At 46.6% G+C, this 19,341-nt stretch overlaps 1 protein-coding gene across 8 annotated transcripts in view; it reads right to left on the reverse strand.

Moving 5' to 3' along the window:
• Positions 1 to 19,341, reverse strand: part of ATXN7L1 (ataxin 7 like 1) — a 299,444-nt gene that overhangs the window by 54,261 nt on the left and 225,842 nt on the right. For all 8 annotated transcript variants that reach the window (XM_033958415.1, XM_033958416.1, XM_033958417.1 and 5 more), the window contains one exon: positions 13,892 to 14,175. In XM_033958415.1, coding sequence (XP_033814306.1) covers positions 13,892 to 14,175 — 284 coding nt within the window. The remainder of the gene's footprint in view (positions 1 to 13,891; positions 14,176 to 19,341) is intronic.

The raw sequence follows: 19,341 nt of genomic DNA on the forward strand, positions 1-19,341 counted from the left end.
GAACAACAAAATGTAGCTGCACGTGCCTCTACAGGGAGGGTGCATACTTTAGACCTCATCAGCTGAGGAAAACATGCCACTCCAGAAAGCAAAACAAAGGATCAGCCTCGCTGGCAGCGGCCCAATTCTGAAAACTCCCACTCTCAAAGTCAGGTTCTTGGTTAAGATGTTTCTAAAACAGTGCCCTGACCTCAGTTCTGTCAGAGGGAGAATAAACTGTTAAGAAACAACAGTTGCCCTCAATACTTAGTGAATTAGGTGAGCGCAATCTTCAGAAATCTGCTGAAAGTTATCTTTTTTTTTTTTTTCCTTCCTACAGAGTAAATCCTTTCCTACGAATCTTTTCATTACTGGGCCCTGCTGCGTGGTGTCATGTCACTAGGGCAAGAAAAAGCACAGTTACTTACCGTAACAGGTGTTATCCAGGGACAGCAGGCATATATTCTCACATGTGGGTGACGTCATCTACGGAGCCCCGGCGCGGACAGCTTTTCAAGCAAACTTGCTAGAAGTTTCAAGTTTGCACACTGCACCACGCATGTGCGTGCCTTCTGCCCACTAGAGGGCGCATCCCACCTCGTGGTCCTCAGTTCCATAACTAGCTTAGAAGCCATCCCCGGGGAGGTGGGCGGGTTGTGAGAATATATGCCTGCTGTCCCTGGATAACACCTGTTACGGTAAGTAACTGTGCTTTATCCCAGGACAAGCAGGCATGATATTCTCACATGTGGGTGACCTCCAAGCCAAACCAAAAAGGGCAGGTGGGAGGATGGCAAATTTAAGAAAACAGATTTTGTAAAACTGACTGGCCAAACCGGCCGTCATTCCTGGACAGAGTGTCCAGACAGTAGTGAGAGGTGAATGTATGAACCGAAGACCAAGTGGCAGCCTTACATATGTCTTCCATCGGGGTGGAACGGAGGAAGGCTATCGAAGCTGCCATTGCTCGGACCTTGTGCCCCGTGACTCGACCCGGGGGAGGAAGGCCAGCCTGAGTATAGCAAAGGGAAATGCACGCCGCCAACCCGTTAGACAGAGTGCGCTTGGAAACTGGGTGCCCTAATCGATTGGGATCGAAGGACAAGAATAATTGCGGGACCTTCCGATGGGACTTGGTGCGTTGAAGGTAAAATGCCAACGCCCTCTTACAGTCAAGCGTGTGAAGCGCCGTCTCGCCAGGATGGGAGTGGGGCTTAGGGAAGAACACAGGAAGGACAATGGACTGATTGAGGTGGAAATCAGAAACAACCTTCGGGACGAACTTAGGATGGGTGCGGAGGACCACCTTGTCATGATGGAATACGGTGAAGGGTGGGTCCGCAACCAAGGCTTGTAGTTCCCCAATCCGCCTAGCGGAGGTGAGGGCAATCAGAAACACCACCTTCCAAGTCAGAAATTTCAAGAGGGACTTGTTGAGTGGCTCAAAGGGTGGTTTCATCAGTTGAGCTAAAACCACATTCAAATTCCATACGACTGGGGGAGGTTTGAGCGGGGGACAAACCCTGAGTAATCCTTTCATGAAGCGTGTCACCAAGGGATGGAGAGACAGAGGGCGTCCATCCAGGTGTTGGTGGAAGGCGGAAATCGCACTAAGATGGACACGCACCGAAGTGGTTTTCAGGCCAGAGCGCGACAAATGGAATAAGTAGTCCAGAACCGAGGGTACCGGGGCCGATACCGGGTCCAGGAGGAAAGATGAGCACCAGGTGGAAAACCTGGTCCATTTCTGCGAATAGCAAAGCCTCGTCGAGATCTTGCGGGAGGCTTCCAGCACTTCCCTCACTGATTGAGACAGGTCCGGAGGGGTCAGGGAACAAGAAACCAAGCTGTCAGGTGCAATGACTGCAGATTGGGATGTAACATGGATCCTTGATTCTGAGATAGCAGAGAAGGACAGACAGGCAGAAGAAGGGGTTCCCTGGCGCTGAGTTGGAGCAGTAGGGAGAACCAGTTCTGACGCGGCCACCGAGGAGCTATGAGAATCATCGTGGCCGTGGACGATCTGAGATGTACCAACGTTCGCATGATCAGAGGGAAAGGAGGGAATGCATAGAGGAACTTCCCGTCCCAATCGAGAAGGAAGGCATCCGCCTCCAGACGATCCCGCGAGTACATCCGAGAGCAATACAGTGGTAGTTTGTGTGTCTCCGGAGAGGCGAACAGATCTACCTGTGGCGTTCCCCAGCGAGCGAAGACCTCGTGCAGAACTGCTGAGTGTAGAGTCCACTCGTGGGGTTGCAGGAGTCGACTGAGTTTGTCCGCCAGACAATTCAGTTCCCCCTGGATGTAGACCGCCCGGAGGAAGATGTTCCGGGAGGCCGCCCACTCCCAGAGGCGAAGGGCCTCGGAGCAGAGGGGCCACGACCCCGTTCCCCCCTGTTTGTTCACATAGTACATTGCTACTTGGTTGTCCGTGCGGACGAGGACCACCTGGTCCTGTACTACGTGAACGAAGGCTCGAAGTGCTAGGAAGATGGCCCGAAGCTCTAGCACGTTGATGTGACAGCGACGGTCCTCTGCCGACCACAGGCCCTGTGTGCGAAGACCGTCGAGGTGGGCTCCCCACGCGTAGTCCGAGGAGTCCGTGGTCAGAACCTTGCGAAATGGGGGAGTGCGAAACATTAGTCCCGTGGACAGATTTGAAGAGTCTGTCCACCAACTTAGCGATTTCCGCAAAAGCGGAGTCACCGAAATGAGGCGCGACTCCGGATCGCACTCCTGGCGCCATTGTGATGCGAGTGTATACTGAGGGATCCTCAGATGCAGCCTCGCAAATGGCGTGACGTGTACCGTCGAGGCCATATGGCCGAGCAGCATCATCATGCGCTTGGCCGACACCCTTGGTAGTTGAGAGACCTGGCGGCTCATCCGTACCAAGACTTCCAACCGTTGGGTCGGAAGGTAGGAGCGCAGGCGCACCGTGTCCAGCACCGCACCTATGAATTGAAGAGACTGAGCCGGCCTCAACTGAGACTTTGGAAAGTTTATCTCGAATCCGAGGGTTTGCAGGAAGGCAATAGACTGTCGGGTCGCTGAGATAACCTCCTCCCTGGTCGGGGCTTTGATGAGCCAGTCGTCCAGGTAAGGGAACACATGGAGCCCGCGAGACCTCAGGGCTGCCGCCACTACTACCATGCACTTCGTGAATACTCGTGGGGACGCGGCCAGGCCGAAGGGCAGGACTCTGTACTGGAGGTGTAGGTCTCCCACCTGGAATCGTAAGAATTTTCGGCAGGTGGGGTGCACCGGGACATGGGTATATGCTTCCTTCAAGTCGAGGGAGCACATCCAGTCCCCTTCCTCCAAAAGAGGATACAAGACCGGGAGAGATAGCATTCGAAATTTCTCCCTGGCCAGGCATTTGTTGAGCTTCCTGAGGTCGAGTATGGGGCGCATGTCCCCGGTCTTTTTTGGGACCAAAAAGTAACGGGAGTAAAATCCCGTCCCCCACTGGTCCTTGGGGACCGGCTCGACCGCCCGAAGCTTCAGGAGAGCTTTGGCTTCGGTCAGAAGGGTCGGTAGTTGCGACCGGTTGCACAAGGCTAAATTTGGGGGACTGTCCGGTGGCGAGGACACAAAATTGAGCGAGTAGCCTTCGGAGACGATCCGGAGCACCCAAGCGTCTGAGGTAATCGCGGTCCATGCCTTCCGGAAGGACCGAAGACGCCCCCCGATGGGAAGGGGTTCTGGTGAAGGTGCGGAGGGGAACCCGCCCCGTCCGCTCAGCCCGTCAAAAGGAAGGCGCGGGCTTAGAAGGGCCCTGCGCCGGGGCTTGGGTTTGTCCCCCTCTGCCTCGTTGAGACGGACGTCTCGGAGGCGGTCTTGAGAAAGACGGGGTCGACTTCTGGGGGTACCGGCGCGGCGGAGGCCGGAAAGGTTTCTGCGGCGGGGGCCTAGGTTTGGGGCGGACCAGGGATGCTAAAGAGCGTTCCTGTTCCGACAACCGCTTGGTCGCCGCCTCCAAAGACTCGTCAAATAACTCGGACCCCACACAGGGCAGGTCTGCAAGACGTTCCTGCAGGTTTGGGTCCATGTCGAGGGTGCGAAGCCAGGCCAAGCGGCGCATGGCCACTGCGAGGGCCGACACCCTCGAAACCAGCTCAAAGGTGTCGTACACTGAATGGAATAGGTACAACCGCAATTGAGACAGGTTGGACATAAACTTATCGAATCCTGCTCTTTGGGAGTCCGGTAACGAGTTCCGATATTGAGGAAGGTCCTTCACCATCCCACGCAAGTAGGAGGAAAAGGTGAAGGAGTAATTTAGAACTCTGGTGGCCATCAGAGTGTTTGAATAGAGGCGACGGCCAAACTTGTCCAGGGTCCGCCCCTCCCTGCCGGGTGGAACCGCCGCAGAAACCCGTGAGGGCTGTGATTTTTTAAGGGCAGATTCCACCAGGAGGGACTGGTGGGAGAGCTGCGCCTTATCAAACCCTTTCGGGGGAATCGTCCTATACTTTGATTCCATTTTTGACGGGACAGACGTGCCTGTAAGAGGGCTCGACAAGTTCTTCAGCCAGGTCTGCAGGAGGACACTGTTGAGAGGGAGTCTAGGTACCTCTCTAGGGGGAGTGGGAAGGTCCTGTTCCTCTAGAAATTCCTTGGAATATTTGGAACCTACCATCAGGTCAATCCCCAGGGCTTGGGCCATGTCCTGGACAAAAGATGAGAAGGAGGACGGCCTAGCCTGGGGGGACGGGGTTCTCGACCGTCCCGCCGAGGAGCGGGGGGAGGCCTCATGGGAATACTGAGGATTCCTAACCGATCCTGAATCCCAGGATCCTCTCTCCACGGCCCTCGAGGGGGAGGGTGAGATCATCCTCCTAGGGGAGTCCCTGGGGGAGGATCCCGGGGTCCGTGGGGTCCTCTCCCGTTTCCTCGGCGAGGCGGCACGGGAAGACTTTCCCCGGGGTGAGCGGAGGAGCCTCGGATTATCGAGGCGCAACTCCGACACCTGCAGCGCCTCGCCCCCGAACGACGAGGAACGATCGCGCCGAGGCGAGCCTCGGGGTCGCTTAGGCTTCCTCGATCGGCGCCTCGTCCGAGGTCGCCTCGAGGGCGAGGCGTCCGGGGAAGATCCCGAAGCCGAGGAGGAAAGTCGGCGCACTCTGCGGAACTTTTCTTTTGGGCGGACACTGCGCTCAGGAGGCTCCCCCGAGGTCGAGGTCCGGGGCGGGGCCGAGGCCGAGGTGGACGGGGCCGCAATACCCGAGACCGAGGTCGCCGAGGCCGGGGCTCCCGAGGTCGAGGGAGCCGAGACCGGGGCCTCCGAGGCCGGGGGCGCCCCGGCCGAGGTCGACGCCGCCGGGCCCGCAGCACGCTGCAGCACTTCCAGGGCTCCCGACAGCTCCGATGAGATCAAGGCTCGAAGGAGATCCTGGAAGGCCGGAATCCCCACGAAGGTGGGGAGTTCCGAGTCCGGGGCACACTCCCTGGAGGGCGACCTCGGTCTCGAGTATTCCCTCGGGGTGTGCGGAGTCGAGGTCCGATGCGGGGTCGGGGTCGACCCACCCGCTTTGGCCTGACTCGAGGATGGCTTCTTTGCTGAAGGGGATGGAACAGAGGACTTACCCGAAGTTGGCTTCGATGACGACGGCTTCGAAGATGAGGGCCGAGGCGACGCCGAGGCCCCCGAGGACGCCGAGGCCGAGGTCAAGGCCGGGGCCGAAGCCGAGGCCGACGTCGAGGCCTTGGGCGGCGCGTCGACGGCGAACAATTCCGCCATTCTGGCCTTACGGCGACGGAGGGCCCTGTTCTGGAAGGTAGCACAGCGATCGCACGAGGCTGTTGGATGTTCGGGCCCAAGACAGACAATGCACCACCGGTGAGGGTCGGTGATGGAGAGTAGTCTCTCACACCGGCTGCATTTCTTGAATCCCGTAACAGGACGGGACATCGACGAGAAAAAGAAGAAGGCCGGGAACGACCGACGTTCCCCGGCTCAGGCTTCCGGGAGCCCCCGGAGCCCAACGAAAAACAATTATTATTATTTTTTTTTTTTTTTTTTTTTTGTAAAACGGACGAAAAATAAAGCAGCACCGCGATTAATCCGATCAATAAACAAACTAAACGCGGCAGCTAGAAGGCAAAAAACACTGGAGCTCAGATCCACAGGGCTTTCTTGCTCCGCGGAAAAATTTGAACTGAGGACCACGAGGTGGGATGCGCCCTCTAGTGGGCAGAAGGCACGCACATGCGTGGTGCAGTGTGCAAACTTGAAACTTCTAGCAAGTTTGCTTGAAAAGCTGTCCGCGCCGGGGCTCCGTAGATGACGTCACCCACATGTGAGAATATCATGCCTGCTTGTCCTGGGATAAAAAAATAATACCAACATAAATCTGTCATGTTCTTTCAAAACTCGATACCTTCTGGTACTGTGCATTGTTTTAAACCTAAATGTAATCCTGTGACTAGTTATGGAATGCTCTAGCCATACCCCTTAATGGAGATCCCAGGTGGCTGGGTTCAGTGGTTAATAATGAGAAATAGAATTATCTAAATGCCGAAATCAGGGAGGCAATCCTACCACACCAGTGCTGTGAAGTGCAACAGTGGAAACAGAACCCCCTGAAATTACGAGGGTAAATCAAAAAGTAAAGGCAAAATACGTTTTAACGGTTTTAATAGAAGTAACTGAGCAATCGAACATATCACTTTTCCATATGATCCCCATGCAAGATGACGCATTTGTTGCATCGTTCAACTAGTTTCTGCATTCCTGCAGAAAAGAAGTTTTTCGGCTGCTCCCGAAGCCAGGTGAGCACCGCTTCCTTTACTTCATCATGCTTTTTCTTTTGCTCTCCAGGTCACAGTGATGCACCCATGTCTCATCGCCGGCGACAATTCTCTCCAGAATACTCGGATCTTCTTTATAACGTCTCAGGAATTGGGTCGCAACCTCCATACGCTGCTGCTTGCGCAGATCAGTAAGCTGTTTGGGAATCCATCTACTACTACTATCACTTATATAACACTGAAAGGCTAACATAGTGCTGTACATTTTGACATTTAATAGATGGTCCCTGCTCAGAAGAGCTTACAATCTAACTTGGACAGACAGGCATGACATATAGGGTTGGAGAAGCAGAACCCAAGGTGAGACGAGCTAGGAGTTGAAAGCAGTCTCAAAAAGGTGGACTTGAAAACTGCCAGAAACGGAGCCCAACTTAGGGATTTGAGCAGTTTGTTCCAGGCATACGGTGCTGTAAGATAGAAAGGACGGAGTTTGGAGTTGGCAGAGGAGAAGGGCACAGACAGGAGAGATCCACCAGCTGAGCATAGGGAGGGGACATGGGGGAGTTAAGTGAAGAGAGATAGTGAGGCGCAGCTGAGTGAATGCTTCTGTAGATCGTCAAGAGGAGCTTGAACTGTATTCGGAAACGGATGGGAAGCCAATGAAGTGACTCTAGGAGAGGGATAATGTGAGTATAGTGGCTCTCACGGAATATGAATAGTGCAGCCGAATTCTGGATGGAAGATGGCTGAGTGGAAGACCTGAGAGTAGTAAGTTGTAGTAATCTAACCACGAGACTTTCCTGTATCCCAAGTCATCATGCATTATGGCAAATACAGATCCCTAACTGATATCCAAATCTGCAGCCAATTGAGACACTGTTATCCATTGGTCGTTTCTAACCAAGGCATCTGCCCTGTCAATGTGCTCTTGTGTGCGTGATGTTGATGGGCGACTAGAATGACTCATTGAATACACCTGTTCTTCCCTCTTTAAACCTTTTTACCCACTCATAAGCCTTTCGTTGATTCATGGTGCTACGAAGTACACTCTTCAGAAAAAAAATATCCATTGGCTCTTATGTATTTGCACTAATTTTGTATTTCATTCTCAAAATAGTTTCTCAACCTTTGTTCTGTAAATTACTGCTTAATACTGCCTTTTTAAATGCTTGTTTTCATCCTCTCTAGTTCTTACACTTCACTGTTTTCTTTTACTTTCTTCTTTCTTCACTCTCTCTTTCATGACCACCTTCTTGATTACGAATGCTCTCAGACTTCTGCATTTTGCTAAAGTCTCCTATTTTCAGGTTTTCCTCCCATAACTCTTCTCTCTTCTTTTTTTTTTTCATATTTAAATATTTATTGAAAATTTTGATAATATAATATACAATCAATACAACAAGAAACAAGCAATATCCAAAGCAAATACAAATGCAAATAATACAGCATGGACAGCAGAAAAAGATAAAACCCAAAAACAAAACTCACCATCCCCGTCCAGTCTACCCCAGCACTTCCCCTCCGCCAAACCAAAATTCCCCATCCCAAAATTCTCCACATCCCCCCCCCTCCACCCTCCCTTACCACCTAGCAGACAACAAAGTATCCAGGTCTGAGAGATCCACTACAGAGTATCCAACAGCCTTTCCAATTTACACCATGTTGTAAATTGAAGTGCATAGGTATGGCGACGCTTAGCCACGGCCAGCTCCATCTTCCCCAAGGATAACAAGCGATTAACCCAAGTAATATGAGTTGGGGCTTAACTCTTCTCTCTTCTTTATGTATTTTCATTTAATTACTTCACCTCCCCAGCCACACCATTGATATACAGAACCAGAAGTGATGTGCATGTGTGTGAAAGGAGCACATCTATAGGCAAAGAGCTCCAATCCCCTCTGTCCTGAATTGCCAGCCTGTTTTGTTGTAAAAATATAAAGTATGAAAAGATAAAAAAAGCAAAGGCATGCTAATATGAATAAAATACACACACAATAAATAAAAAAAAAATGCAATCTATTGGGCAAGACTTTATAACTTTATCATACTCCACACACATTTTTTGAATGCAACAGTAAATTATGACAGACACACCTGATTAGGAAATAAAATCACTTTTGCATCTATTCATGCTGGTATCGTGTACATTAAAAAGCACTGCACTAAAGAACAAATGAATTAATCTCTGTTCTGTTGTACCATATCCTTAAACAAAATAGTTAAATGCCATTTCATGTTAGTATATGCTAACATGGAATAAAATTCAAAGAATAATTCACATCCCAAGAGAATGTGGTTAGCTTGTAGGGGGAGAATGTGGTGCAGTGGTTTAAGCTACAGACTCAGCACCCTGAGGTTGTGGGTTCAAATCCATGCTGCTCCTTGTGACCCTGGCCAAGTCGCTTAATCCCCCCCATTGCCCCAGGGAAAAATGCTTGAGTACTTGAATAAATTCATGTAAACTGTTCTGAGCTCCCTTGGGAGAACAGTAAAGAGAACTATAAAAAAAAATAAATTAAAAGTGACTGGTGTTCAAATTATTTGAACATACTATTCTACCACCACATGAGATGCTGAATACATGGTCTGCCAAAATTTCCGGTAATATAATTCCGGATGTGATGTCAGACGCCTTCTTAGTCTCTGAATTTGACGTCTCAGACTACCCTAAATAGGGTCCGTCTTTCGGCTATGTAGCGCTGATGAATTAAACAATGCCGGCAATTTGCACTGTTCTTGATGAAGCTCTATCACATTTAGTGAGAGCGAAACGGAGATCTTCCGTCGTTTTGCCCTGTTTCCAGCTGGTCAGGTTAAGAATCTACACCTGAGCTAAGTATTTGAACAACTATAAACATCTATAATAATAAAACACTAAGCGCACATGCGCACTCGCACCGCGTGTTCCCTGATCTGTCGGGATGTGCCGGCAAGAGTGCGCATGCGCGGTTATTACGTCAGAACTACTGATTCATGCACAGCCAGACCTAGATCGGAATTGGGGGGAGGGGGGTGAACCCCTAACCAACCCCACTGAGGACGCTCCCTTTCCTTACCAGCCAGGATGGCTTTCCCAAGGTGGGTGGGCTTGGCCCCGCCACCAGGGGCAGCGGCCGCCAAGGTCCTAGAAGATGGACCCGCCCGAGCCAGCTCATAAGGTCCCTCGGTCACGGAGAAAGGGCGCAGCAGGGACGACATCATCCCCCCCACCCCTTCCCTGGGTACAGCAGCGATCACCGTGAATTCAAACAGAAGTGCTCACGAGCGGCCACCGACTCTAGCGACTGCCCTCCGCCCCGCCTCCCTCTTCCGATTGGCTCACTACTGTTCAGAAGTCTTTTATCTGATTGGCCCGCAGTCTGCGCCAGGTGCTCCCCCCGCCTCTAACTGGGCGGAGTTCTCCGGCTGGCATTGTCCAGACGAAAACAAAGGAATCGAGACGCGCGAGGGGAATTGCTTTTTACCCCGTTCTCCGATTGGCTGCAGCGACGTATAGGGCGAGCCTCGGATTGGCTAATTGGGATAAGAGAGTTGTGTGATGATGGTGCTGCTGATTTATGGTGATGTTCTACACAGGGACTCGGGGCTGGCAGATTAAAGTGGGTGAGGAAATGTCCAAGAAAGGAACAGATTGCCACTGGGTTACTGTGCAAGTCAAATCGGACAATTTGTTGATTCATTCAGAGGATAAATTTTTTGACTGCATATTTATAGGTGCACTGAATTAATGATGACATTAAAGGCCATCCTAGATCTGCGTTAAGGAAGAACAGAAAAAAAGAAAGACAGAAAGCGGCTAAGGAGAGAGAGAGAGAAATAAATACAGACAGACACACACACATATATTCTAGCACCCGTTAATGTAACGGGCTATAAGACTAGTAGTAGTATAAGAAATTAGTATAACAAATTGCACAATGAGATTAAAATAAATGGAATCAAACAACACAACAAGAGTTTAAAGGACCGATGATAGCTCACATGATAGTTATTTGCCTAGACTTGTTCAATTGGCATATAACTGTGAGCACGTGAGATCCCAATGATCTCTAGATTCAACCCTCGGGTTGATATATAGGTTGTGTTTGGACTCATGTTATAGCCTATTTTTCTGAGGATTTCAGTGTGTTTCACAAGTTTTTGAAGTGATTTTTAGTCTGCCAAAATTAATGCCATCTCAGAGTTAATACTGGAAACAAAAGAAAAAGCCCACCCTGCATACTCCAAAATGTCTTACACCATGAAGAACAGCAGGAAGAACATTTGCAACTGAAAAGATAACGCTTTACCTCAAATCACTTAAAAAGGATCATTTGTTGCAGGGCTATCCCTATTTTATGAAGGCAATGCATGTACCTATGTGCCGTTACCAAGTTGCCTCCGTAAAAGCTCATGCATAAGGCGGGTGTAATTTTGTGCCCATATACGCTGTAGGAACTGGTACTTATGTATGCATTTTAGAATACACTCAACTAGAGAACGACACGGGGACAAATTTTTCCACGTCCCCGCAGGAACTCATTTTCCCGTCCCTGTGAGTTCTTTTCCTGCCCCGTTCCTACAAGCTCTAAACTAACCTAAACCTCTGTCCTCTGTGATATGACAGTACGGTATTGGGATTCAAGAAGGGATTGGATGATTTCCTGAAGGAAAAGGGGATAGAAGGGTATAGACAGAGTATTACTATACAGGTCCTGGACCTGATGGGCCACCGCGTGAACGGACTGCTGGGCATGATGGACCTCTGGTCTGACACAGCAGAGGCACTGCTTATATTCTTATGTTATCTGCACAAGCCTCAAACACTTTAAAATCATAAGTGTTTGAGGCTTGTGAGGTTAAGGCAGAACTTACAGGAATGGGACAGGGATAGGGGCAAAACTCATGGGGACGGGACAGGAAATTAACAGCAAAAAATTTGTCCCCGGGTCATTCTCTAAACACTCAACCCTTACTTTCTTTGCCCTTAAAACATTCCTCCAGTCGTTGGGAAGTAGGACTGATACCAGAAAGACTTCTACATCCTGTACCCCAAAACTGGCAGGGAGAGACAGAGATTAAGTATTACCAGTGGAACCTGTGCAGTGTGCCAGATTCAACTCCGGCCACCTTATTGGGCAGACTGGACAGCCCATGCGAGCCTATCTCCACAATGAAACAAATAGAGATATTTATACTAGGGGAAGGATGTACAGGCATAAAGATATGCCAATGTATATTGTATACTGTTATGCTCATATAAACTGCGTGCACAGTTAAAGAACAGCATCGAATATGCATGTAACTTAACTGTGCCCTAACTGGCGCTAAGTACCAATGACTGGTGTTAACAACCACTAACTGGCACCTGTTATGAAAATTTAGCACGTAACTTATAGCGCATATCTGAAAAGGGTGTGTTGATGTGGGTCTGGTATGGGCGAGTCATGGGCATTCAGACTATATGGGGTGTGCTTTATAGACTCCTGACACTTTTGTGCACCTCTACTGCATTTATACATGAACCTTTTCACTTGCCATACAACAGGTGTAAATGGTTGCACCTAACTTTAGGAGAAAGCCCGAAAGGCCTCTACGAGATCAGCAATCCAAATAAGAGAATTGTGAGGAAAAGATGTCGATCACTCAGCAGTTGACTATTCGGATACACTTTCCTCCGCTTTTACAAAGGCGCGTTAACCGTTTAGGGGGGTGGAGAACCAGGGGGATCCCCCCCCACTACACTTAAAAGATTCACTTGGTATCTAGTGTTAGGGTAAGGTTTTATGATGATTATGGGAACCCTTTACAGATTCAGACTGGTGTGCGCATTTCATGCGGCGCAATTGACGGGCCGCAATTGTGCACGCACTTGTCGGTGTGCCGCTAAAACCTGGTGTAAATTCTGGCATGCAAACTGGGCATGGATCCACACTATTCTGTAACACTGCGCACGTTAAAATCTGTTTTAATCTTTTGGGATCTTGCCAAGTATTTGTCACCAAGATTGGCCACTGCTGGAAAACAGGATACTTGATGGACCTTCTGACTGTCTCAGTACGTCAACTCTTACGTTCTTATCTTTTGTGAACAGCCCAGACTCGCCTGTGCCCCTCCCATGGCCACACCCCCTTTTGAGCAGAATGCAAAGCAATTTAAGCACCTATTGTTACAGAATAGTGCGTAGACAGATCAGTGCTAATTAAGTTTCTGTTAGCTCCAATAATTAAATCATTAGAGCTCATTAACTAATTATTTTGGGCACTGACTTGGGATCTGTGCCCAATATTGACTGGTCAAATTTGTGTGACAAAAAAATCAGCTGGTAAATCTGTGCACACAGGTACTGTTGGGGGGGGGGGGAGTTTCAAAGGGATTGTGCACACTCCCTTTAAAAAACAGGTCTAACTTATTTAAAGAGTTAGTAATCTGTTACAAAATTATTCTTCCTGAGCTAGTATTACTTTACAAAACTATTATTGAATTACATTGTCTTTAATAGACCCTACTGGGTTATGAATACTGCTCTTGAAAGTTTATCCTTTAAATTCTTATTACTGCTTCAATAATTCTTCCTTTCTGGGTATCTCTTCTTGGGAGTTTAAGAGCAGTTATACTACTGATCTGTGTGAGCTGGTCTGTGATCTCCTCTACCATTCTAAGGAGATGAACATAACAGTTCGTATACCTAACACTACATAGTATCCCCATTCCCCCATCCCTCTGTATCTAACTATTCTCATGCTACCACTTCCAACGGTAGGCCATTCCAGGAATCCACCACCCTCTCAATAAAGATTTCTTCGCACTTTATTTGGAGTCTTCCTCCGCCAATGTTCTATGATAATTTGTCCTTAAAATGAATCCCCCCTCCTCTGGGAAAGAACAGTGTCTTGTATTTTTTTTTTTAAATTAAGTTTACTCATTTAAATGTTTCTATCACATCTCTTGCTCCTCTCCGAGTACTAACAATAAAGCTTGAATATGACATGTAAATCTTAACCACTGAAAACTGTTACATATTATTTCATTATTTTATAGAAGAAAGTAAACTGTGATTTTGGTTAAGATTTATATGAAGTATATCACAGGTATCTTGTAATACCATTCTCCTCTTCTTTTAAGAAGTTGAAAATGACATGGCCAAGAAGCCAAAAACTTGACCCTCATGGCTCACCTGAAAGCCTTTTGTAAGGCTTGTGACTGCTCTTAGTGCCATTTTGGTGCTTCTTGTCTAGGGATGCAGCTGTAATTCCTTTCCCATTCAAAATCTTCTCTGGTGAAGGAGGCACAGGCTTAGATACCAAACCCGATTTGACTAGAGATGAAACGGATGTTCCAGACAAAGAGGCTGTCGTGGAATTGGCAGTGGAAGTGGATGTAGAATTCATTTTAACATTGGCACCATCTGCCTTCATCAAGTTAGGGATTTTTTCTAGACTTACCACAGGTACTGGAACACTGCAAATTAAAACAAACCACATTAAATGATTTCAATATAAAACCTATGAAAATATGTACCATTGTAAGCATTCTTCCTTTCCACAAGTGACAAAAAGCAAGCCAAAGCATACAAGTGCTTGAGTAAATCAACTGTTAGATAGGATCCTGGTACCAGATTAAAAAACTAGGGCTCTAGGCCCCTGGTTATTATAAATTTTGTGATTCCAAAACAGTCAAAATACAGTATCACTAGAGACATATCCAAGAAAAGTGCTTATAATTGTCTTTGCTCATTCTCACAAAATCTATTCTTCTGATCTGTCCTATACATTCAGATTTTTACAAATAAAAGAAAATTTTAAAAAAATTATTTGCAGAAAAATATTAAAAATTTCAGATATCCACAAAGGAAAACAATGGAAGTATATAATGACTCAATATAAAAAAGGAAGACAAGAAATATAAATATTTGTTAACTTACTCCCTCTTTTACTAACACATAGAATGGGTTTTAGCACCGGCAATGGTGAAAACTGCTCCGATGCTCATAGGAATTCTATGAGCGTCAGAGCAGTTATCGCCGCTGCCAGTGCTAAAACCATGTTATGCGTTAGTAAAAGAAGGGGTTATTATGACTATAAATCCTAAAGCAGAAAGAGATAAATTAACAGCATAAGAATGTAAGAAAAAGCAAAAACTATACTGATGGAACAGAAGAAATATCTGAAACAGCCAGACTACTGATCTGGGTGAAAAAAATGAGTAATCAGATGCCTTATAGCCTATCCTATATTTGGCAAGGAACTAGAGTGAGAAACTCACCTGTAATTCTTTCCACACAAACACAACATACAGTGTTCCTCTGGGGTTGCATAGGTCTAGAAACACCAGGGAACAGCTGAATCCTCAAGGATAAAATATTATTTTCTTGGTGACAAAACCAAGACTTCAAATTGAAAGCCGTATCAAACTTGAAAATCCAACTCAACTAAACAGGTGACTTAGGTCAAGATCAAACTGTGAATTATCTTCAACAATGACCAGCAGTGTTCTCTGTGCTTTAACCTTTTAAGCCAGGTTTCCTCAGACTAAGAGGACATTCAGTAGTGCTTCTCAACCCAGTCCCACAAGGGTATACCTAACCAGTCAGATATTCAGGCTAGCCACAATGAATATGCATACCATATGCACACCAAGCAGGCAGTGCATGCAAATCTAACTCATGCATATTCATTGTGGATAGCCTGAATACCTGACTGGCCCACTGAGAGAGGGCCAGTGGGCAGGGGGAGTCTCAGTTGGAGTTTGCTGAGCAGGACGATAAGAGGTCAGGTCCTCTCAGAGTTTGTTGAAGTGCCATATTAATGTTGCCTTCTTCATCAGGTGAAGCCTGGAAAATCCACCTACATTACTGTCTTTGCTACTGCAATGTATGAAAGAAAAAAATCCCCATAAAAGCAAAATTTTCCTCTGTGGGTCATCCATGGAATCAGCCACGGGTAAGAAAAATATGGTGGATCAGGAAGACAGTTTCACAAGCTGCATCCAACTCATGGGATGTAGTTTGGGATCTCTTGTCCCAAACTTCTAGCTCTGTCCTTAGGACCATGAAAGGTTTTAACAGGTGGAAGAGAGCCCTCTGAGATTTTCTATATTTCTAACACATAGTCCTTTATATAGTAAAGCCAAAGATGACCAACTGTAATTTTAGAAAATTAATCAACCTGATAGTGTTACTTTTTAACTTATTTTTCCTTGCTCTCTCACTGATGTCGTCAAGCAATTATTAATCCTTTCCCAAAGAATCAGAAATAATTCAAGTTCAGACAACTTACTTTCTATCACATATGAAAACTGCATTTCCCTGTAAGCCAGCTTCAGCTGAAGCGGTAACAAATAGTTGGTTATCATTCTCCATAATCTAGCCAATTTTCAAAAGGAGTGTGCTAGCAGCCAGTAAATCCTTCAAGCCGCCAACATTCAAAAGCCCTATACAGATAGCATCAAGCAAAATCACTCGGCTTCAGCACCATTGGTATACAGCAGAATCAAAGCTTATTGTGGAGGGGGGCATAGTCAGCAGCTGAATGGATAGTCTGTGCTGAAAAAGGCACTTATAAAATAACCTCAAATAGACATCAACTTGAACTTTCTGCCTGGTCTTTCTGCCTTTCTGCCTTTCTGCCTGCCTTTCTGCCTGGTCTTTCATTAAAGGACTAATATCTGGTAGATTCGAGCTGGGAGAATCGGGACTTTTGTAGAGGCACGTTCAAAATGAGAGACACCTGCAAAGAACTGCAGCTCTGTCTCTCCTATGGCATGAAAATGTCCTTAAGACTTTTGTTAATGACAAACTTTATGGTCTTTTCAGGCTGCCAAGGTCAGTCATGATAAAGAGTCATGCATGTAACACTGCAAGCACTGAAGCAGCAGCAGAATGCGCAGATTCCCAGAGGCAGCAAGTAAATAATGGTTAAATTGCCCAGTCTTACCAGATATTGCCCACAGAAACTGTGAAATTTAAGTAACAACCATGAACCATTAGCTGTAAGTTTAAATTAAGGGCTTTCCCTAGAGTTTGGAGCAGGGCGTCCACATCAAAGATCTGGTTTAGACTGAAAAGTAGATTCCTCCTTTCTTAGGTCTCCCAAAATACAAATGAAAATGTTATAATGCTCTTGTATCACTCTATGGAATGTCCACAACTTGAATACTGTGTGCAATTCTGGTCGCCGTATCTCAAAAAAGATATAGCTATATCACAAAAGGTACAGAGAAGGGCAATGAAAATAATCCAAAGGGATGATACAACTTCCCTATGAGGAAAGGCTAAAGCAGCTAGGACTCTTCAGCTTGGAGAAGAGACGGCTCAGAGGTGATATGATAGAGGTCTATAAAATAAAGAGTAGAGTGGAAAGGGTAAATGTGAATCGCTTATTCACTCTTTCCAAAAATGCTAGGACTAGGTGACATGCAATGAAGCTACTAAGCAGATTTAAAACACACTGGAGAAAATATTTCTTCACACAACGTGTAATTAAACTCTGGAATTCATTGTCAGAGAATGTGGTAAAATCAGTTAGCTTAGCGGGGTTTTAAAAAGGCTTGGATAATTTCCTAAAAGAGAAGAAGTCCATAAGCTATTATTGAGATGGCTTGGGGAAATCCATTGCTTATTCCTAGGATAAGCGGCAAAAAAAATCTGTTTTATTACTTGGGATCTAGCTAAGTACTTGGAACTTGGGTTGGCTATTGTTGGAAACAGGATACTGGGCTTCATAGACCTACATTCTGTCCCAGTATGGCAATTCTTATGTTCTTAAGGCAGAATTTGTATCATGGCCACAGTTTCGGATTCCCTGCCCCCACCTGCTAGTAGGGCGACAAAAACTGTCAGGACTTCCAATCTAATCTAGCTGGATGAAAAGGAGGCAAAAAGTTCCAATTTATTGCAGCTGTATTACTGGAAAAAAAATTATGATCTGGTGGAAAACAAATTAGTCAGTATTCTCCTTTAACCTTACACACACACACACACACACTCTCTTGAACAGAAAGCATGAACATAGCAATGGGGAATGTGTGGCATAGTGGTTAGAGCTACAACCTCAGTACCCTGAGGTTATGGGTTCAAATCCCATGTTGCTCCTTGGCAAGTCCTGAGCAAATCACTTAATCCCCCATTGCCCCAGGTATATTAGATATGGTATGAGCCCACCGGGATAGATAGGGTAAAAATGCTTGAGTACCTGAATGTAAACCACTTAGGCTATAAATGGTGTATAAATACTTAAATAAATAAAAACTAAACCAGGACACAGAGGAAGGAAAATTTCTGTAAAAAAACAAAATAACAGAGAGGTTCAATCAACCAGAACAGACTTGTTTGCCTGAGCCCTTCATGACTGACTAAAATCTGTGCTGCAAAGGGATCACAAGGGGGGTCTATCATCTCTGGCCAAATTCTGAATGAAACTGGATGAATGGTTCAAAGTTACTAGATTGGTTTGAATGCTTTAAAAAAATGTTAACAAAAATAAAAATGTTTTTGGAGTTGGGATCGCAGCAAGCATTTTGATAAGAATAATATAAATGTTTTGAACTATGTTAAGAACAATTTGATTAACTGATTTGGTGTTAAGTTTTAAAAAAGTTTAAAAACCAAGGTTCCAAAGCGTAGGTTTTTATGCCGACGAAGGAAAGAAAAAGGAACTTGGAGAATTCCTATATATGACTCCAAATAGAACTCTGAGGCTTTTCCTACCCTCGAACCTTGTTTAAATTTGACAGCAATAGGAAATCTGAAGGCAATAGTAATTTTCACAAAGTGTTTAGAGACGTGTGTTATTTCAGTAGGTGTTTGCTTCCATTTGGGAGTTTGTATTTAAGAGTGTTTTTGACTTACTGCCCAGTGTTAGGTTCAAAGTTACTAGAGCCAATACATGTCAGGGAACAAGATGGAAAAAAATGGATCTCAGACGATTAGGGGATTCTTCTTCCAAAACTTGACACAGTAACAAGAACACCACTACTAGTCACATTTACTTTAGAATTACAAATGTACTGGATATCCTGCAGTTTGAAACAGGGGTCATATGTGTTATATAATAGAGAATGACACGGTGGCGGTTTACCCGCGGCCACCGCATTTTAGCCGCGGGTCACCCGCCGAAAACGGGGAAGAAAACTAGCAGTTGCTGCGGCGACGGGGACAAGGCCATTCACCGCCCGCGGGGCGGTGAATGGTTTTGTCCCCGCAGTGAGGCATGAAGGATCGCGTGGTCCCCGCAGCTCACACCCGCCTGCCCAATCGATTCTAGTGTTTAGCCAGCTCTCTCCCTTCTCCTCACCTTAGTTTGTAGATTTTCTTTTTCGGCGACCCGCACACTATCAGAGAGCCGCGCACCCGCTGCTACTCAGTTTCATCTTTTGCTCTGACGCAACCGGAAACAGGAAGTTGCAGCAGAGCAGAAGATTGAACACTGAGCAGCCGCGCGTGCGCGGCTCTTTGGGAAAGCGTGCAGGTCGCCGAAAAAGAAAACCTATAAACTAAGGTGAGGAGAAGGGAGAGAGCTGGCTAAACACTAGGATCGATTGGGCAGGCAGGTAGTGGCTGCGGGGACCGTGCGATCGCTAGTGTTCCCGGCTCAAATTGGAAGGAGGGAGTGAAAGGGAAAAGGATTC

This window comes from Geotrypetes seraphini, chromosome 9, assembly GCF_902459505.1.
Source record: "Geotrypetes seraphini chromosome 9, aGeoSer1.1, whole genome shotgun sequence".
NCBI lineage: Eukaryota > Metazoa > Chordata > Amphibia > Gymnophiona > Dermophiidae > Geotrypetes > Geotrypetes seraphini.